The sequence below is a fragment of the Oenanthe melanoleuca genome, chromosome 3, assembly GCF_029582105.1.
Source record: "Oenanthe melanoleuca isolate GR-GAL-2019-014 chromosome 3, OMel1.0, whole genome shotgun sequence".
NCBI classification, from domain to species: domain Eukaryota; kingdom Metazoa; phylum Chordata; class Aves; order Passeriformes; family Muscicapidae; genus Oenanthe; species Oenanthe melanoleuca.
The window spans coordinates 80,409,145-80,431,423 of record NC_079336.1 but is presented as its reverse complement, the minus strand read 5'-3'; the positions used below and the strand labels follow the sequence as shown (position 1 = coordinate 80,431,423).

Here is a 22,279-nt window from a genome sequence, read left to right as displayed (position 1 = left end):
ATTTTGGGTTTGATTAACATAGGCTCAGCAGAGTCAAAGGCCTCTTGGTAGTGGACACACAGTTACACATTAAAAGTTAAAGCATTGTTTCCTTGGAAGAACCATAGGCTGTGAATCTTTCCATTCTTAAATAGTATGCTCAAAACACCTGCAAGCAATGGAATTTTGTGAGTTGAAAATTTATTCACAACAATAAAAATAAACGTCAGCATAGTGTTTATGGGGAGTTGATAATCTGACATTTTGTACAGTTCAGTTCTGTGGGTATTCTTTAAAACAAGGAAATACATGCAAATAAATATTAAATATAAGGTAAGATCCATGAAATTATAAAAATTCATAGCAGCAATGCTGGAAATAAAGTTTTCACTTGCTATAAACTCTAGCTGCATTATGTCCAGGTGGATTTATAGACTCTTGTATTTAATGCTTCATGAAACTAGTTACCACAGTAAGTGAGCATGAAGCCAAAAGGCACAAGAAATAAAAATTGACACAGTTCATCTGTTCCAGTGCTTTGTGTTGGTTTGCTTATTTCATGCTACTCAAATAAATGTACATTACACATTGTGAAATAGAGATGGCACGAATAACAAAGGCTTGTAAAAGGTTTTACTGAAGTAGATAAAGTATGATGGAGAAATTGGCATTGAGGCCTTGCACAATCTCTAAATACACAAATACTGTAATTCTGCTTGGTGGTAATGACTTTCACTGAGTTGTTTGACAGGGGATTTAAAAAGGTTTGAACAAGTGAGAGCTTAATTAGAGGGTGAAAAAGATTTTCTCTGCAGCCTTCTGCTTGGTTAAGACCTCACTTTGTTACCTTACTTTTATATTCTAAGAAAGCAGAAGTCACCAAGTTAACTGGAGTTACTCCTGTGGGCCCAAAGCCCTCAGTTCACAAATGAGCAAGAGGGACAAGAATGGTTTACTAATCCAAAAGCATGACAAGCTGAATGCTCTTTATTCCCCTGTCTGTCCTCTTTCATTTGTTACACACACTTGTTTGTCCAGCACAGCAGTGAGTTAAAACACTTCTGTAACTTCCTATTGTTATAGCAAAACTATGATCTTGCCAACAGCTGCGTAAGCAGCAGAATTTTTTTTCCCAGGTTTGCACACAACTAAGCAGGACCAGCATCCACTCTTGAATATTAATGAGTGAAATTATTCCCCCCGGTGTTCATTAAGCCACAGCTGTAACTTGCATCTGTCACCGTGCTGCCCTTTCACCTGCCAGTGACAATCTTTAGCACTTTTTTCTTATTCCTAGCACTTCAGGGTAGATGTTAGATAGAAACATCAAGCATATTCTGTACGTACAGGAAGCTGATTAATTAACTTGCAGGACAGCAGTTAACACCTGCATGTATACAAGTATAGTACTGATGCTCACACAAGACAGAAGGTAGTTATTAAACACACAAAAGAACTTGAAGTGCTTCATTCCAAAGTCAGCTTTGCAACTGGTGTTAGGGAGGGAAGGCCTGGAAGCAGCCTGCAGAGAAGCCAACATGCTGAAGACACATAAGCCAGCCTGAAAACTGTGGTGGATTTCTGCAAACATGTCTTTCTCCCTGGAGCTCAATTAAAAGCATTATAGCAGAAGAAGGTAACACATCCTCTTTAATTCAATTCTAACCTTATGACTGCAAAACTAATCCATGCTGTTGGCAATTAGGATTCTAATACAATGATTAAATAATCCCATGCAAAGCAATCTAGCTTCAGGCAGGAAAGATGCTGAGTTACATCCCAGAATATCCAGTCCACTTTCCTGGCAAGAGGGGCTGCGAATGCAAGTGCAAAGAGACTTGAAAATAGGGAGGGTTATTTCTGCTGAGTAGTTGCAACTGCTTTGCCATGGAAGTTACTTATTAATAACAAGAAATCTGTGAGGAGGGAGATTCTCAGAGCTAGTCTTTGGCACTTTGCCTCTGTTGTAAAGGGAGCCCAAGGAAGAGCAGAGTAAAGATGTGCAAAGCTTGTTATTAAGCGATGCAACCTATCACATCCTGTTTGTAAAGGTACTTCTACCTGTCCCCAGCAACTCTTGTCAACATCAGGGAGGGAACACACTACACAGTGCAGATGCAGTCACTGCACGAGCCCTTCTTGTTTTAAACAGATGGGGAAAAGCTCACGGAGTTCAGGACTTTTTGTTTGAAGTTGTTGGTTTTGTTTGGGGTTTTTTTGGAATGCCGCGGACGGGAAGCTGGCGGGCTCTGGAGGATGGCAGCCCACCCCGGGAAGGGGGGCAGGAGCTGTCCTGGGTGCTGAACCCGCGCCCTGCACACGGGCCACCTCCCCCTCCGCACGCGTGGGTACCGTGTGTCACAGGAGAGAAGGACCAAGGCCGGAGGGGAGACAAAAGTGAGTGCACACTGCCAACCACCGAATCTTTGCAAGGAGGAGAGGTCTGCCGAGACCAGCAGTGGCCGCAAGCTGACTTCTGTGTGTCTGCACCCACAAGAAGCAGAGTAAAGCTCAGACAGGAAACATTCTCTTGAAAGAAGAGATCATTCCATCCCTGTGAATGCCTGTGTGCCCGTCAGGTGGGCAGACTAGCACTGACAATGGAGGGCTGTGCATGCAGGGGACATTTCCATCCATGTCAACTGATAACACGCATCTGCTCCTAGCAGAAGAGGTTCCTAACAGATACTTTTTGTTAGGGTTTTTATATTTAAGTGAAGCTTAGATAGCATTCAGAAGTGTTCACTACCCTACCTGCTGTATATTGATAGACCTTCAGGATGCTGTCCTTCTCCTACCCAAAAAACAGATTAGCATTTTTGCAACTTCAGCTTTAGGAAACCCCTGCTGCAAAACTGATCCTTCCCTGAAATGCAAGTTGTGTCACGCTAAATTATTTTTTTCTAAAAATGGTGATGGCACCTTACCCTATCCCCAGAAAAGTCTAAATGTATTTTTTGGCAATAATCATATTCTATATCCTTGTAATTTAATCAGTTGAACACTCAGCTCACCCACTCAACAGTAATAAGCCATTGACCCTGTGGTTTCAGACTGGATCAATGCTACGCTTAAGTTTTGGACCCCCGGAGGCCTTGTGTGCAAATAGGAAGAAACTCTTTTAACTTACTTTAGACGTGACCAATTTTTCCTCTGATGTGTTGATTACATTAGGAGATTGCTTTCCCTAGAAACCTTTGTCCAACAGCCTGCAGGCGATGAGCAGCATATGCTTAAGTTTCTTGCTGGAGATGGCCACCTTCAGCCACTTGCTTGGGTATTTAAGGGTTTTCAGGTGTATTATACAGTTCATTGTTCTCAGTCTGATTCACCTGCAGAAATCTCAGCTGAATGTGGCCTGACAAGTGGCAGCATAGACACTGCTGCCTACTGTGCCCCCACTACTGATGCTGTTGGCAGGACACTTCAGAGGTTTCATACTGCTGTCTCTCTGGACATACAAGTGTTCCAGTCTCCAGCGCTCCCAGCTTTTCCGAAACTCCATCTGAACCTAACATAAGCACAGGAAACAAAAGGAATGAATGCAGAACTGATCACCTCTTTAAATGACTCCATCAGAAAAAGTAAGGATACCACACTACTGAGTAAAGCTGGAAGTGCTTTAAACCTGCAATATTATTGCTTCCAATGATCCAATTATCTCATTAATCCATTGTAAGCCATTCCACATTTCAAATAATGATGACGTTCATTTTTGCTTGTAGAAAAAAAGCTCTTTTATGCACCAGAAAATCTTACCTTCATTATTTTGCTCTAAATTGTATTCACCCGCAATACTGATTGTAGTCTACGCCCTACCAGTACTAACAATTAAGCTGACTTTGCTTATCAGCCATGAAACAGCTGAAATGACTGGCTTTCTGCTCAATATTACACCACAGGTATTCTTAAGAGTTCTAACTTCTGGCTTGATTTAAACATTATTATGTCTTGGATTGTTTTTGTTCTTTGAATATTTAGATGGGTTCTTTTTATTTCATACAAAACCAAATGTTTATTCAGAATTGAAAACAACACTTAAAGCAAGTTTGAAACTCTATTTTTTTCCCTTTTAAATAGCAATTACAGTATCTCATTCCAGATACTAGCTTTTCTTAAAGCTACAAAGTATGCTCATCTAGTCACAGGTTCTGGGTTAAACTGTGTAACCTCTGCACTGGTTTGGAGGTTTATCCCGGATTTTGCAACTGCTAAACAAGAACAGAATTAGATCTTCCTGTTCCACCAGCAAAGTTCTTGCCACTTGACTGAAGAAAGAACCTCCATTAGCTTTTAACACATAAGGCAGAGGACATAAAATTTCACACTTGTTACTCTAGATCGAGGCAGGAGTCCACAGTAATAAGTTCATTATGGTGTGTACTTTAGCTAGGAAGAAAGTTCCCTGTAGGTGGGTCACTTAAAGGGCGCTTTCTCTGGAGAGATGCTTTTTCTTTTATTTTAGGATCTCGTACTGACTACCAAGAGACTAAGTAGGTTGATGGCAGTTGCAGCACAGATTTGTCATCATGCCCAGGCTGTTGAAACCTTCATATTCTGAGGGACACTTCCTAGGGAATCAGCTGCTGTATGTCTTGTTTCTTTGCTTATTCACTGCGAAACACTGGATTTGAGAAGCAGCCCTAAAAAAGGAGCAAAGCCTTACAAAACTAATTGTCTTCCACTGGTGGCTGCCTCTATCAGTGCTTGTCAGCTCTGGGGTACAGAGCCCTTGTATTGAATGTTCTGTTGGAACCAGATGCACCTTTGTGCTTTTGACAATCTCAGAATCTCACCTCCACTGTCACAACCAAATGGGTCAGAAGGAAAAATGCTGAGACAGATGCTTGTATTTTACCATGCTAAGGGGGTTTTGCTGTGTGAAAAGGTGCACAAAGGCACCAGAGAAAGACACTGAAGACATAGAAGAATGAGGGAGAACGTCAGACGAAGGCAGAAATGCAGGAACCATGGTGTCTGCAGGAAAAGAATTGACCATATTACTGCTCCAGTACTTGGCAGCTTTTGTGGGCATGGAAAACAATAAGGCAGCACTGGTAAAAAGCTGCTGTAGGCATTTTCTGGCAAATCCTGAATGAAAGCATGACCATAGTGACTGACAGAGTAAGTCAATGTGCAATAGAAATAGGTACCTTTAGGTCAGCCAAAGGAAGGAAATGAGTCTTTACTCCAGCTAGACATGACAGGCTTGAGCTATGATACAAACAGCCTGCAAAATTGAGATAAAGTGAATGGAAGGCCTGAACAAAAGACAGTAGGGTCTGTCTTAGGATTGGATATGACTGGCATAATACCAGTTTTCACTCCAGGAGTTAGGAAGAGGGTAGGGAGCAACTCTGCTTGCCTGGATTGAATTGAGCTTTCACCTAGATGGCTTTGGAACTGGTTAAGATTTATTTTTCAGAGGCAGTTCCTGAGCACAGAAGTAGATCTACAGATCTTTCAGCAAAATAATTATCCTAGTAACTTCCCTGTGTTGGTAAGGTTCCCCAGAAATAAGCTATACAGAAAAAAGGATACCAAGAACAAAGCTCCTATGATGTGCTGATTTTGGCTGGGATAGAGTTAATTTTCTTCCCAGCAGCTAGTATGGGGCTATGTTTTGCATCTGTGCTGAAAACAGTTTTGGTAATATAGAGATGCTTTTGTTATTGCTGAGCAGGGCTTGCACAGTGCTAAGGCTTTTTCAGCTTCTCATCCCACCCTGACAGCAGGCAGAGGCTGGAGGTGTGCAAGAAGTTGGGAGGACACTTGACTGCCAGTGGGAAGTAGCTCTAGTAGTTTTTATCTCAACCCAAGAGTTTTCTCACTTGTATTCCTTCAATCATCACACCAAAGTGGAGTGAGCAAGTGGCTGCATGGTGCATAGTTGCTGTCTGAGGTTAAACTATGACATGTGAGAAAGGGGAAGAAAAATGCTTATGCAGGGTATTTTAAAAGAGAAAGGAAATAGGTGGGATAACTTAAAAAAGATGGTCATGGAGGTTAAAGTTGAAGATCTCTCACAGAGAGCTCTTGATTGAGTTTTATGCAGCTAATGGGGAAGGAAGTTGACAGTGTTGGCAATGAATCTGGAATCTAATTATAAAAAAGGTGCTAAATTTTGGCAAAAAAAAGTCTCAGAAAGTTATAGTGGAAGGAAAGTACGTCTAAAATGGGATGGAATTGAGCTGATAGAAGAGTTTAATAATTTGTATTGAGAATGAAAAGAAATTAAAAGCAAAAGGGAGGATTGGGCAGTATTTCAAGAACTCAGGAGTCCTGGCATCAGGACAGGTTCTTTAAAGTAGAAGAAACTGAATTGTACTTCCATTGTGACAAGAAGGCAAAAAGGAGAAACAAGGCTACAGAGAATGAAATATGAATCATCTTCAGCTAAGTGGTGTAAACCATCTCTGTGGTTTAAAATATTTCTTATAGAAAGTAGCATTAAAAGCAGAAACATTGGTCATATTAAGATTTTGCAAAGAACAGTGGTGCTAACAGGCCATCTCATGAGACCCTACTGTTGGATTCAGAGAAAGTTCAGAGAAAATCCAGAATCTTTCAGGCAAAATAAGACTGAAATATGAACAAATTCAATTTTTTTTTCCAAAGTAGATATTAGAAAAGGACATTAATATTACTTCTATCTTCATTTCTACTATTGATCTGGGCACCAGGACTTGCATTCTGTACAGTTAAGGAAAAAGAAAAGGAGTCAATGAGTCACAGACAAAAAATAAAATGTAGATCACATTGCAGTGTGTCAGAAGACAGTTTCTCATGTAGCTTAGGAGAAGAATTCTCATAGTTCAGAACAGACTTTACTTAAACTCTTCACAAAGATTTTTTTAATGGACATTGATGACCAGACTTGACAAAATCTTACTCCTCTCTTTAAACAAGAGTCGGAACAAGTAAAATAATTAATCCTAGACTGCTGGTAAAGCTGAATTCGTCATATTTAGATTTTATGAACTACACTACAAAGGTAAAATAATTAATGTAACAAGAGATTTGGAGCATTTCTTAGAAACACAGATATGCTATTACACAGTCAGCTCCCTCAAATGAAACAAGCCTGCCTGTTTGAGGGCTTGAAATGAAGTTTGGGCTGTGATGCAACTTTGCCCTTATTTATTGTGAAGGAAGGTACTGAGCATTACACATGAGAGGCCTGGCTGCAGCTGCACAAGGGATGTATGAGCAAATGCCAAGGTGAATCAAAAGAAATACACGATCCACCAGCAGACGGTGCTGCATCTCAGGATTGAAGTACACCTGTAAAGCCATACAAGGAATTAGAAACAAATATTCTCTAATTCATGACGTGCATCAAATGACATTCGTTCCCAACAGTGAAGCCTGCTGCTACTCACCTCTGATTTTGGTAAGCAGTAGAATTAATAGATTCACTTCAATAAAATCTTATCTACAACCTACCAAAGTGAGCAGACTCCTGCAAGGTTTAATTCAGGATGCCTGCTGCTTTTCTGTTGATTCCAGCCTGGCCATAATGACACAAGTAGCACATTTTTCTACTGATTCTAGTTACTTGATGAGGCCTGTCTCTCAATAAGTGATCTTGAATTACCACGTCTTCATTAAAAGTAGAGTTGTTGTGAGTGTAAAACATATTGATGTGCATTTAATTTAATAATGTATTGACTAAATGAGTAGTGTTTGCTTCCCTTACAAACTTGGCTGCTGAATGAATGAATGAATAATAATCACTTAGAAGGTAAATGAGATTCCTGCAATACTGAAATAGAACAATACCCTTTCCCACATCAAGGCTGGGATTCAGAAGTCAGAAGATGGTACTTGCAACCAATTAACTCAAAGCCAAAGGACCATTTCTTCTGGGTCTGTGAGTTTACCACTCTGTGAAGTGCAGTTTTAATGAGAGTGATGATGCCTTCAAGCAGCTGGGCTACAGGGAAACCAAATAAAACCAAACTGTACAGCAATAGCCACAAGGATTCTCCAGCTTCATCAGCAAGCTGAGCTGAGTTCATAGAATAACATGGGCTCCACTCTCACATTCACGAAAACAAGCAAATAAGAAGCACTAGGAGACAGATTAAGAACAGCTGTAACTCTTAATTAAAAAATCCACCAGTGCAAACTACATAATTGTAAGCAAGACTATTTGTGAGATTCCACATTTACAAATAGTGACTGTAAATTATACTGCCTGAATTCCTTCCAAACACATTTGTCTGATGAGTTATCCCACAGAGCTGTACAGGGAAGGATCTGTAAAAAAAAAGTCCTGAACAAGGAAAATTTGCAGTTCAAGACCATTTTTAAGTTCCTTTTCCTATAGTGTATACTGATAAGGCAAACTCAAACAAATAGTATCTCTCTTACCTCATTATTGATGAAACAGTAAAGAATTGCAACCATCAGCCCCTGAAATCAACAAAAACAAGAATTGTGAGCAGAGCAGTTTCCTCACTTTGCCAAATTCAGTGGCAGAGGGCTAGAGACTCCACACTGACACATCTCTGATTAGACTGAAAGGTGGAGAATCCTTGGTCCCTGTCAACTCTGATGGCAGAGCAGAGGTTTGATCAAACTATGTCTCAAAGCACATGGCCTTAGGAAAAAGGAGCTGTTGTTTCCTTCAATCTGTTATTTTTGTCTTGTGATTTCTTTCCCCTTCTTCCTTAAAAAGCAAAGGTTTCAAGTCTTAAACACTTCATAAGTGAGTAATTCACAGTGGTCTTAAATACAGCTCTGTGCTTGATAAACAGGGAACGATTGAGTGTGCAGGGAAACAGAATAATAATTTCCTTACACAAGGAGTCTCATTTGAAATGGCTTTACCTAAGGCAACAGTTAAATAAAAATCACAATGAGCCTATGTCCTCCTCACATGCAGTTATAGCTGGAGACAGCTACCTCTCCCAGCACAGATTTTCCAAGGAGTACCAGAAATACTGGAGAAAGCACAAAATGTGCTTTCAGCAATGCCACTGTACAATTACAGGAAATCACAGACAATTTTGCTATTGCCCTGAGGTGAACCATAGGAAGTAAACACTAATATGTGGACAGGAATACCAGCTTATTGTAGTAAAGTTGGCTGTTAAAAATTAGTCCTTACACTTTCCCTTCCACTCTAATAATCCTGTAACAATCAGTGCTAAACTGAGAAATATAAGGAACAGGGAGTATGCAATGAATGAAAGAGAAAGCAGGCCCCCAAACAGCAGTTAAAAAATTTCTTATGCCCATGGGCAGACTGTGAGTGCTACCTGGAATGAAGCAAAGGAGAGCTCAGTAAAGAGCTTCACGAAGCGCAGCATCCCTCTGGCATGCTCGTCAGTAATAAAGGCAAAGATGACCTCATGGGTCCCCAGCAGTGGGATCAGAGTCAGCGTAGACTTGGCCAGCCTAAGATCACAAAGAAATTGAAAAGCACAGTGCCACTGAATAGAGCATTGCTGATCCAAATGATCATGAGAGTCACCATTTCTGCATTCTGTTTCTGACAGTTTCAACTTTGGCAAGTTGCTGCATCACTTTGTGATGCAGGGTCCTCCTCCAGAAGTTGCAGGATAAAAACCTCGTCAGAATAACCTTAGTAAGTTCCTATAAGTTTTAGCCTCCCTTAGCACTTCACTGCAGATCATTTATTGGTGAGAACAAAGCTGTATATCCAGCTACTGGCTGTATTTCACCTAAAATCTTCCAAACTCAGTAAGAAGCCTTATGCTTTCTTGTACCTGTGATGTCTTTCCTCTGTATTATTTTCTCCACCTGTAATTGGGAAAGACAACCAAAACCTATCTTCTTGATGACATGAAAGACATAATCTATCAATAACTGGAATCCTTTAAAAATACCTTGGCAAAGTGGGGAGTACTTGGTATTCCTTCCCACATCTGTGGTGTGTTAAATCTTCTAAATATTGTAACTATCTGTAACTGAAGCACACTTTGTCAAAGCAATCAAAGTGTCTAGAAATGAGTGATGGCAAGTTCAAAGACACAGCTAGCAAAGGATGAAAGACAAACCAATCTGAAGTAAATTATTCTTTACCTGTGAGACAGTTCAAGGTACACAACCACGGGGGGGAAAAAAAAAAAAAAATCACAAGAATGATCCCTAATTCTCTTTTGATAGACATACACGCCAGCCACCCAACAGGTTAGTGAAAGATGCCTGGGGATCCTGTGGGAGCTTCCTGAGCCACAGAACTTGCCAACATCTCACAACAACCTATCTTGAGACAAGTCAGTAGATGCAAAATCACTCAATTAGCAGGGCTGTCAGACCTCTGTAGATCTGTGTGCCTGAGGGCTGTTGGCTGCTATTCTGAATCATGTAACCACTCTGGCTGGAAGGCATCCCTGGAAGCATCTAACCCAACTCCAGTTCACAGCAGGTTAATCAAGGCTGTGTCCAGCCAAGCTTTGAGTATCTCCAAGGTCCTCCAAAGAGCCTTTGGACCTCTCTTCCAGAATCAGACTACTCTGACTGTGAATTTGTTTTCACCTGGATCTGCAAGGGGAATTTCTCTCACTATAACTTGTGACCTCTGCCCTCTTCCTTTCACTGAGACTTCTGAAAATACTCTATTTTCCGTAAAAGTGGACTTGGAATCAAAGCCTCCAGCTCAGACAAGTCCTCATCTCTGCTTTGAACTCTCAAGACACATTAGGATTTCCAAAATTTCATGTGAGGTAAAGAAGGTAGGTAACATACATGGCAATTCTACACTGCTAAGAAACCACCAAAATATGTGCTGTATCTAGTTTAGAAGGCTGCAGCATTGAAATGCCCAATGTAAAATAGCTAAGTCCAATGCCAGCAGCAGTCCACATACCAGAGCATGTAGCTCCACACTTCAAGAGACAACTTGTTATTCTTACATTGTTTTTCAGATTGCAGTACAAAGGTCATGATGCAGAAATGAAGGATTCAACCATGAATCTTAGAAAGGTGATTAAGTAAAAGGAAGAATACAGACAGGGGTAAACTGACTGCAAACCAAAAATTGAACTTATCTGTGATAGCCTTGACATTCTCTTGAAACAGCCCATGCATTCAAGATTGAAAGTTTTCCCAATAACAACTGCCAAGAAGAATAAGGAGCAAAACTCAAAATAATCCCATCTCGTCTTCCTTGAAGTGAAAGCTTTTATTTCTATCAATTCATATTATTTTGTTCAAATTAGAATAAGACAGGATATTCCAGCTGGGAGGAACCTATGACAACCATCTGTTCAAAACTTAAAGCATGTTCTTAAGGGCACTGTCTCCAAATGCCTCAAACACTGACAGGCTTGGGGCATTGATCACCTCTCTAGGAAGCCTGTTCCAGGGTTTGACCATCATTTCAGTATAGAAATACTTCCTAATGTCCAATCTTAGCCTCCCCCAGTGCAGCTGTGAACTATCTCCACATGTCCTATCACTGGACACCCTGGAGAAGAGTTCAGCACCTCCCTCTCCACTTCTACTCCTCAGGGAGCTGTAGAAAGGAATGAGGTCATCCCTCAGAGCCCTTTCCTCCAAACTAGACAAGTCAAACTCCTCAGCCACTCCTCACAGCACAGTCCTTCCAGCCATTACACCAGCTTTACTGCCCTCCTCTGGGTGATTTCAAGGACTCTAGCATTCACTTGCATATGCTGCAGGTATTTTAAAAACATCTGCTTAATTAATTTTCATCCAGTCTAATGGGGGCCGTAAAAGTGACAGACATCAAGCCTTCTGTTTATAACACAGGTGAAATACCTGTCCTGGTTTCACTGAGACTTTTCAGTGGACTGACTGTCCAAGCAGTCACATTAATGCATGACACCACACCTGTGCCTTACTCAAGGGCTGTGCTCTTTAACCACCTTTGTCAATCCACTCTTTTCATGTATGTCCTGTCTACTTTTATTCTGATGAGCATGAAAAGTGTCAGACCACCTTAAGACATACCTGCATTTTATGTCAGTTTTGCACATTAAATTAGCCTGCAGTTTGGAGATGATGATGCATATAACTCTGATGAAGATGAGGAAATTCACCTAGAGAAATGAAAGAATTTATATCACCATCAATAAACACACGTGTAAGTAATTAAACAGTGGTTTGTGTATGCATGTGTAGGTCTATGCACATCCTGATATGCAGCAGCTACAGAATTTACCATGGAACTCAACTCCTTGCTAAGGAATTGTGGTCTAAATGTGAGGGTGTGCACAAGCCACCCTTGAAAACAAAGGCACTTCATTACACAAAGCAGGGGACCCTACTTTCTCTCTGGGGAGTGAGACACTGTGAAACTGTGGGTTGGCTCATTTGCCTTGTCTGGAGGTCTGAGCCTGACACAGTACTGTGCCTGCAGAACATTTCTACACAATGCCACACATTTTGCAGCTCTTTTGTAGCCCAGCATCTGAAATAGTATATTTGGTCTCCCTGAATTACCTTCCTGCTCATGGGGGAGTTAATGCTGCAGAATGCTGTTCTGTTGTCATGTCCTGCCACTACAACATGACAGCTTGTGGCCAAATTGAAGAAACAAAACGTTAGGCTGAAATTTCAGTAACAGAAACCAACTTGGCTTCATGAAATCACATTTGTGAATGAAAATGTCAATAGCCCCAAAGGTTATTAGCCTTTGGACATGCACAATGGCCACATGTGCATCTCTGTACATATTGTGCTGTTCTCAGGGAAATGTGCCATCTCACAGACACTCTCAGACTCACCCCGATGGCGATGAGAATGGGCAGTCTGATGATTAGCCAGTAATTCATGTTGTAGTTTCTGGTCCAGCAACTGGTAGGAGGACAAAAGGAAAAGTTTTCAGTACATTACTAAAATCTCTTGCTTTTCATTCTGTTCCTGCAATGCAGATGGAAAACAATATTAAGGACTAGATACCAGGAAAGCACATCATGCTGACATGGAAACAGATGCAGCTGCTTCTGAGAAACACTGAATGCTTCGTACTATTGCAGCTATCATCATCCAACTGGATGCTACTCACCAGCCTTTCTTGCCCACTAATGGCTAGCTCTCCTCCACAATTTGCTATGAATTATCATCCATTAATTGTGAAGATTTATTCCATTAAATCCAAGGTCATATTTGTCATTTGGCTGAAAGGAGAAGGGGGGGAATCTGTTTTGAGTCTGATCTTTCTGATGTCAGTTTTTGCTTCCTTGTCCTGCACTATTTTTTTGTTATTCTTCAATCTCCAATGTCAGATCATCTTATTTAATTGCTTTAATTACCATCATTATTCTCATAACAGTATTGAGATCAGTCATCTATTTTATCTGTCCTTATTTTCAAAAAGGAGTTACTAGTTTCCACCATGGGAAAGCAATTGCAGCTGCAAACTCCAGCTCTATCAGTGCACATGCACAAGGTTTCAGGCCCAGTTTTAAAAACCATAAACAAGTAAAATCAAAAATGGGAGCAACAGCTCCAAACTTTTGCTGGCCTGAGCCCTCTGCCAAGTAAGCAGCATGCTGCAGCAATATAATACTTCATTTACCACATGAGTCTCATTTCAGCTTTTGAAATTCCTGTCTCCTTGAGCAATACGGGAGGAAAATGACAGGAAAAGCTGTGGCAGCCACAGTGCGGGATCACTGGTCTGAAGTGAACCTTAAACTGAGGGTCTGTACATGTAGTTGCTTTCCTCTGGCCACAGGCAGCCACCACCTCTGTCTGCTGGGCCATGCTGGTGTAGGATGGCCCAGCTGTTAGGGCAGTGCTCACCTGCCACTTTGCTTGTTGCTGCAGTGACAACATTCTTAACATTTCTCTGAAATAACTTTGTTAGCCTCCTGCTCAGCGTTACTCAAAAGCAACAGTCACCAGTAAAGCCAGCAGGTTTCTGCAACAGCACTACAGATAACATAGGTTCCTTCCCCAATATGGTTTCTCTTCATCTCCAAATCTGTTCTGCCAAAACCCAGAGTTTTCCCTAAGGCTTATTAACAGACCGATGAAAGTTCAGCTTGGGTGCTGCTGATGGAGCTGAAACCCTCTCCAGCCTTGTAGTGGCACAGTCTAAAAGAGCAAACCATGCAGCACCTGGGAGGGAACCATGCTACAAGCACACAGCCACGTGCCCCCTTACTGGAGAGGAAAGGTAGCAACCCGGCTGTGGCAATTCCACATTCCCTTGCAGGGACTGCAAGTCAGAGAAGGGCTTGGGATAGATATCATTTTTTCCTTCAATTTCAGTTTAATGTGTACAAAAAGCCTATTATTGCCACCATCAGCCTCCAATTCAATTGCATTGAAGTATTGGTCAAAAAAGGTGTGCAGTCTGTGTGTGCAGTCAGTTTACCTGAGCCAGAATCTGAGTTACAGAATTTCTTAATTGGTACACAGGATTAGGAGCCAGCTTCATGGAGCCTTTGAAATTAATTTTATTTGAGCACCTCAAGACTGATGGGATAATAGGCATAGCTGGAAGTGGAGTTCTAATTTTCTCACTAGCTGCAGTAGATGCAGAGGCAATTAAAACAATTTCTTTATAATAACAGAGGCTGAGAAACAATTCTTTACATAAACTCTGCTACATTTCTGTGTTAACTTGCTTCCTGTGGCACACATCAATTTTAGCTACCTTTAAATTTATACAAATATGTGCAATAAAAAAAAACATTAGAGGTCAATTAAGGTGTCATGACTATTGAAGCATCCAGAAAATAAAACTGGTAGATCTCTACATGACTTCTTGCCCATCTGTGCTTTCTGTGATTGCCACATTGATAAATACACAATATCTATTGTGCTTGGGATCTATCCCTACAGTTTGCTTGGCACCTCTCAGAAGATGCTTGGCAACTAATAGCCTCAGAGCCATGTATGGAGAATTTGTCCAGTGGAAAAAAATGCTAGTGGGATGTTTCTGCCTTTGCTTATCAATCCAGTATTCTCCTTCTAAAAGTGAAAACACTGAATTTTTACCTTGAATTGCTACAGGTGAATGGAAAAAAAAAAAAAGGATTGAAGGCCGACTGTTTTGCTCCTGTACTTAATTTCAGAATGAATCAAAAAATGTGTATCAGCTTTTTAGACACAATCTAGTAACTAAGAACAACAGCTTGCCTTTAATAGTATTTGTAATGTAGACAAAATATTTTTTAATAGCTCACTTTTTAAAACACTAATTTCATTTGAAAGGAGTTTACACTTGCACATGTAAGGAAAGAAGAAGCTGCTGTGCAACCAACCAAGTCTTGCAGGCTTCAGTCCTTTACTCAAATGGCTACATTTACAGGACTGCCTCAGATTCCTAGCCCTGACCACATTTATTTCCAGTTATTCTTCATAGCCAGGGAAGTAGTAAAATCACAAATGAAATTTACAGCCTGCTGCACAGTGACAGAGCTATGGCAAACAGCATGAAAGATATCCCTGGCTGCTCCAGTAAATGCCTGCCCAAGGCACAGAAATCTTGCCTTTCAGAGCAGCTGCTGCACGTGGTTATTTATTGCTGTATTTTACAAATATTTAGACAAGATTTAGAAAATTCAATAATGTGCAAAATTGCCCCTTTTAAGATCTGCTGAAGGCAGTGAGTGACAGTCTTCCTTAATAGAAAATATAAATCAGCTCTGAGCACTGCATAATGTGGGAGGCTCAGCATGAGCACTTTGAATACATTTTCTACATCAATGGGAAGATATGCCCATGGAACGTTGCCTGTTCAGAGGCTGCATGGTCTCTACACCTATCCTGATAATTTCAACAAAACCTGCAGTACATCAGTACAGCCACAATCTTGCTACAGAATACCATCAAGTCAACCTTGAAAAGGAAAGTCAAAAAATCCTAGCATTGCTTAAGCCAGAAAAGGCAGCTTTGACTGAACTGGTTCAATACCATGAGGAACACAAAAAAGAGAGATGGTTCTTAGTGCTCAGAAACACCAGAAAATAGTTTGGGGGTGGCTCAGACTAAACTGAATTTTCACATTGCAGCATCTCTCCAGCAATAATTGTGTCTGTGAGGGAGAAAAACAAAACAAAACAAAAAATGATCTTTACAAAAGTATTGGCTAGGTAGTTTGGAAATTAAGTAAGATGAAAATCCTTTAAATAATAAATTTACAATAAAAATGAAAGAGCATAGATTTATGTCTTTTCACAAAGGAAGATACCCAAATATTTCTAGGCAGCCACTATCTCTATAAAAGAAGAAGCCACTTTCTTCCCTTTAAGAGAAAGCAAAAACCAAAAACAACAAGCTACAGTGCTATTTGTAAAATAGCTATTTATAAAACATATACTAAGGTAATTTTTTCCAGAATAGCCACCATGGTAAAAATGGACAAAAAGTATTTTGTGCTTTACAGCAGTCTTGTGCGTGACATAGTTGACTTCAGCAAGACTAACGCAAGCAGACAGAGAATGTGCCTTTATTTTAGGAAAATCTAAATAATGGGAGCTTAAACAAGAAAAGGCAATCACTTCTCTGCTGCTAGGCATAGGCTAATCACAACAAATTGCAGGCAGAATCCTGTGGGAGGTTGCTGTCTTCTTCTGAAACAACTGTAAAGGCTACTGCCCAAGGCACAGTATGAGGAGTGGTCTTGGTTGGGTGGGATGACTGCTATTGTAGATCCTATAAGTACAGAAAAACAAAACATACCTTTCCTTGACCTGCAAAAGAATAGATTTATCCAGACATGCAGAAAATTCTGATCAGAAAAATACATATGCTCCTTTCTGAAATGTTATGCAAGACCTTCAGACAAAACAGAAGCAATTACGTGAGGTTTCAGCACATTGCCAAAGCAAACCACACTGAACAGAAAGCAAACAGTGACCTGCTGGTGCACACATACAGCACAAATGAGATAGCTATAAAAATCAGAACTAAACCAACCCCTCATCTTCATAAAGGTACTTGACAGTTCCCCAGAGGATAACAAACAGCATTGGCACACCTGAAAAGAGAGGAGACAAGGCTGATATTGACACTGAGACTGGGAAAAGCTGAGAGGAAGACAACTCCCTCTTGCCCTCCCCCTCAAATAATGATGAGCAACATAATTAACTGGTTGCAGCTCTTATCCAACACATTGCCATGAACAGCAGGCTCCCACCTGGTTCTCAACAGGCATGAAAAATGAACAACACAACTGCCCCATAACAGGCATTCACCACTTCTTCCGTGGATACTTACACAGACAAGGGAATTAAATTTTTGGAAGCCCCAGATGCCCCCCAGGGCAGAGGGAGTCTGGGCACACCCAGCACAGAGAAGTCCCAGTTCTGGCTGTGGTACTGGTGTGGACTTGAGTGGCTGCAGTGAGGACAGCAGACAAAGCTGGCAGGGAGGAGAGGCTTGGCCCTATTCTCACCTGACAGCACATGGGCTACAGCTGGTCAGCTCTTCTGGGGTGTAAAGGGCAGAGACACAAGCCAAGTGAGCTGGCACCCATTACCTGCTTTACTGTGTCAAAGGCTCTCTAATTAACTTCTTTATGAAGAGCCCAGGTCATTAAAACAATTTTAAAGTGCATCTACTGACCAATACTCAGTACAAAGAATGACAAAAATGCACAAAAGGAAGGAAAGCAGGTTGTGACTCAAAAGTCAGGATGAGGAATTTCTGCTTAAGGATAGATGAAGATGGTCTGTTTCTTCCTTGGACAGTGTCTGATGCTGCATGTGCATTGTATAGAAAGAGCAATGTTTAGCATACTTTGTTACTTTATTCTTAAGAATCAGTAAAGTAAGGGACCATAAGAACATCAGGCTGCAGCACTAAGTTCTGCACAGGGCAAATCCATAGTTTGTGGCAGCAGAAGCCACAAGGAAATTGGTGATCTCCCACAGTCTGAATACCTCAAGAATTATCTTTATTGGGTATTATCAGTAAAAAACATTCACCTTTGTTGTACTGCAGAATTCCTCTGCTATCAGAACAGCTAAATACTACAGACACAGAATAATAATATTCTCCTTAATCAGTTAATTAAAAAAAAAAAAGAGAATAAAAAGCAGTATGGAAAAAATACCAATCATTAGAATAATAGCAAAGATAATTGAGTAGAGATTATTTGGGCAAAAGGCACCGTGTTTCATGGATTAACTTGATACTGCGAATATTTTGGGAGCAGTTACCAAAAACTCTATGCTGCCTTGATAGTCATATCAAGAGATTAAGAACAGGCTCACTGCACATCACTTCCAAACCAAATGACATCTGTGATTCACAGAAACAAATTATAGTTTAAATTATTCCTTTCTTGACTTCATTTAGACATCTTAATATGGAACTTAGAGTTTAAGACACAAACACTGAGAGCACAAAGGCTGTTATGTCAGTAGATACATCATTTGATAGATCAAATGATAACAATAATGATTTGTGGATATCTCAGTCTTCTGGATACATCAGAAATCTCTCCATGTTTAATCAAATCACTTGACATTTGAATTGAGAACCTATTATTAATACTATACTTCAAAAGAGCCTAACTAGAGGGAAAGCAATAGAATTGCATCAGCTATGCAAATAATATACAAATGAATAGAAGCAAGTATGAAGCAACTTGTTCAATATCCTCTGCCCACTCCCACTGGTGTCTTGGAATTGCAGCACCATCAGTCACACCATTTTCTTTGCTGGCAATGCACATTTTAGTCTGAGACATCAAGACTTAACAGTGCAACACACACAAGAATTTGCACTGATGTTCAAACCTTACTGCATGGATCTACCTGACATCTACCAAATTCACAAAGCCTTGTCCTGAGAAATGGATGGCTCTGGAAACTCTCTGGGACACGGTTTCAGCAGATGGGAATACATGCTGTTTCCAAAGCCCTAGTGAATATCTAAAGAGGAGACTGCCCCAAGAACACTCCCTAATTCACTTCTAGCCTGTAGAAGTCACTTCATCACAGCAAAAGAGCAAATCTGAAGCATGTCTGCAAGAGCTGCAGTTTGCAAGGATCACTGAGACTCTCCAAAGACTAATTTACCATCTTGATACCTAATTAGCCTGCATTAACTAGCAAAAAACCATGTATTATTCTGGTTACTTCAGTCAATAGAATTTTGTCTGATTTGAGCAGGCAGTGGAAGCAAACTGAATACAAGTCATTGAATAAACACCACAGATGACTATGTTTCATTAACAGCATCAGTGGTGTATTCCACTCCTGGGCTTCCAACATAACATTTTTGATGAATTTCTCCTGCTGCTGCTATTCAAAATATATCAGATAGCCAAGAAAAAAACTGCACTCATTTGCAGGAGGCATTTATTCAAGGTGTTGGCTGAATTCTTTCTGGTTTTGCTGTTTTGTCACAAAGAAAGCTCTGAGATGAATCTTTTCTGAGATTAACCAACCAGGAAAATGTCTCTGAATTCTGGAAATGGTAATGTCCACTTTTTCTTCTGTAGGGCATCACTGCTGAAGATGCCAGAAACTGCAACAGCTTCATCATGATAAACTCTGTGATGTTAATTTTTGCAGGCTGATGGCTGACCCAAAATCTTTGAACACTACATGGTGATTATGAAATCTGTCAAGTGTACTAGAAAATAAGCCTGCTGACAGTTCAGCTAATAAAGTTCAACTTCAAATGACTGGGCATCTGAATTACAGGCTGCAATAATAATAATAATATATATTATGGATGATGAAAAAGTAATGGAACTGTCAATCAACATCTTAACATCCCACTACATAAATAAGCAGCACAACCTACTTAGTTTCACTCTAATTTATATATTCTACACCTGGCCAGGTGTCTGCATAGTAAGAAAAAAAAAAAGTTGGAAAAACTATCATTTTTCAGAATGACAAAAAGATGGGGTAGGTAAAAGAACAAAATGTTGAGAAAATCTGCACAGGTTGATTTTCAGAATGCTCCACAATCCCTAATGAGAGGGCAGGAAATTCCTGCAGCTGCTAATGGAAGTTACCATGTCCTGATAGCAGCATGCAAAATCAGTCTCTTCATTTAACAGGTCTGAGATATTTTGGCAACAGAACAGAAAAGTTGGGGTTTGTTCTGGAACCCAGAGTGTCCCCATTACCAAGAGAGGTGTCACCAGGTGGTGCTTTTCCATGCCATCATCTTTCCCCTATCACCAGTGCAAGCAAGCTTCTATTCTTACAGACACCCTATTTGTAGCTTTGTATTGTATTGCCTCACTTTACATGGAGGCTATTTCAGAAAGACATATGAGGACCAGGAGAGGCTCCCCTCACCCTCATGTGCTGATTAGAGATTGCTCCTGAAGTAGATTTGCCTCTAAAGGATCAGAGCACTGCCATCCTGCTGAAACCCTTAAAGACATATTATGAACACAGCATTTTAGGGCTGTTTTCAGTATTTTAGCCATAACCTGACATCCCTTGTTTCCACAGGTGGTAAGTTCAATTTGACAGAAAATCAAGCACATAAGGACACTACTGTTGTCAGAACAAGTCCATTCTTTTTCTTATAAAGTATCCAAGATGCTCTGACTTGAACAACTGATTGATGAAGGAATGCAAGACTGATGTCATGAGGAACTGAAAAATTATAAATAAATATGACTACATGCAAAAAGAGTAAAAGCACTGATGATGTGAGAAGAAAAGATGAAACATTTTTTTTCCTAAAAAGAGAAAAAGATGAAGGAGTAATTTAGAAGACAGAGTGAAGAGGATTAAGAGGAACTCCTGACATGCATTTCTTACCAAGATCAGTCTGGACACAAAATCTATTTTTACATCATTGTCTGAAGCAGAATTTCCATTTGAAAATAGAAGTTGTCAGTGCAATGAATGCATCCTGTTGCTACAGTGAGTTCACACTGGGCTTCTGAAGGAAGGTTTCTTACTGGCTCTGTTCCAGTCAGATCTTCCTTGCAATCAGGATGTAGATTTTGATACCCCCAGCCAGGCTTCCTGCTTTTAATAGCTTCATTCCTCAAAGTATTCTTCCTTAGAGCAAGTCTGGATTGCCAAGGCTTGGAAGGGAGCAGATTATTTATTTTTTATGGTGATTTTCCTGCTGCAAGTGCAACTGGGTGTAAAATTACCACAGAAGCTCAGAGAATATTTAGCTGTTTATTAACATTTTCTTCTCAGCCTTTAGTGCTGAAAATGGTCTCCTTTCTGCATGTCGCTCGAGTCACTGTGGGATGTTTCTGTTATTTCTCCATTCCTCCTTCCTCTCTACTCTTAAATGTGAACAGGTCCCTTTTCCAGTAAAATCTGCTGATACAGCAGCTTTACAGTATAAACTGCTCTTCTCCAGAGACTAGTCAGTACAGTACTGATAGCTGAAAATCAGTATCAAGCTCAGCAGCTCCTGCCTTGGGCTCAGACATGATGAACACTGGGTTGGTGTCCTGGACACTGATTCAGACCAGTCTGCACATACTGAGAAACAAATAAAATAAAAAAGTAATGATCTTGATCTCTGTAGTTAGGTTGGGGTTTTTTTTCACCCCTTTCTCATAAATGTTTTTTTCTTCTCTCTAGAAACTGAGATCCATGGGCAAGGATTTCTCAAGGAAGCACCAGGTACCAGCAGTGCACAGCAAGAGATTTTCTTTTCTGCAGGTGCAAATGACTATGTGAATCAACAGCTGTTGTAGCTGCTGTTGGGCTGACCCCCAGAGTGAAGGAAACCTCTCACCCACCTGCTCTTCCATTAACCTATTAAAATTGTTGGGCTTTTGATGCTGCTACGTGTTTCTGCCTTTCTTTTTCTCCATCAGCATTCAAAATGGAATATACAATTGTTTTTGCTGTAAGATATGTGGAACTTAAAGTTGACATAAATGTATGAAAGTCTGCTTTGACAAAGAAATAGAAGACATGAGCAAGACATATTCCACATTAAATGAAATAGGAAAAATTTAACACTGCCATCTCAAAGCCTAGTATGCCATGAAATCTCTGCAAGTGCCCATTAGGAATGCAGTTACCTCACATAATAGAGGAGGTTTATAGAATCCTATCAATATATATGATATTAATATAAATTACCCAAATTTATGAAACAACATTAGTTTTCATAGCTCTATTGAGATTTTGACTTTTCTAGGTTTTGTAAAGTACAATAATGCAAGACAGACTTTTCCCTTTATAAACATTTCAACAGTAAAGATAATTAGTAATATGAACTGATAATAAATGGACTACTGTCTAATAACTGACTTTATATTATCATATAACAAATAAATATTTGAAATATCTTGGAACAACTGTGGGCTGAATCTGACAAGCTATAGGCTTGCCAAGCCTGGGAAGGGGGCTTTAAACTAAAGCTACTAGGGAATGGGATCCTTAATCCATCC

General features: G+C 40.2%; 1 protein-coding gene across 1 annotated transcript in view; it reads right to left on the bottom strand.

The window, feature by feature from the left end:
* Positions 1-2,604: 2,604 nt before the first annotated feature.
* The window catches only part of GLP1R (glucagon like peptide 1 receptor), a 77,678-nt gene continuing 58,003 nt past the window's right edge, over positions 2,605-22,279 (bottom strand). The window contains exons 8-13 of the mRNA XM_056488208.1: positions 16,849-16,909; positions 12,702-12,771; positions 11,926-12,014; positions 9,246-9,384; positions 8,356-8,397; positions 2,605-3,490 (exon numbers count right to left, since the gene is read on the bottom strand). Of these exons, the coding sequence (XP_056344183.1) occupies positions 3,323-3,490; positions 8,356-8,397; positions 9,246-9,384; positions 11,926-12,014; positions 12,702-12,771; positions 16,849-16,909 (569 nt within the window). The 3' untranslated portion in view covers positions 2,605-3,322. The remainder of the gene's footprint in view (positions 3,491-8,355; positions 8,398-9,245; positions 9,385-11,925; positions 12,015-12,701; positions 12,772-16,848; positions 16,910-22,279) is intronic.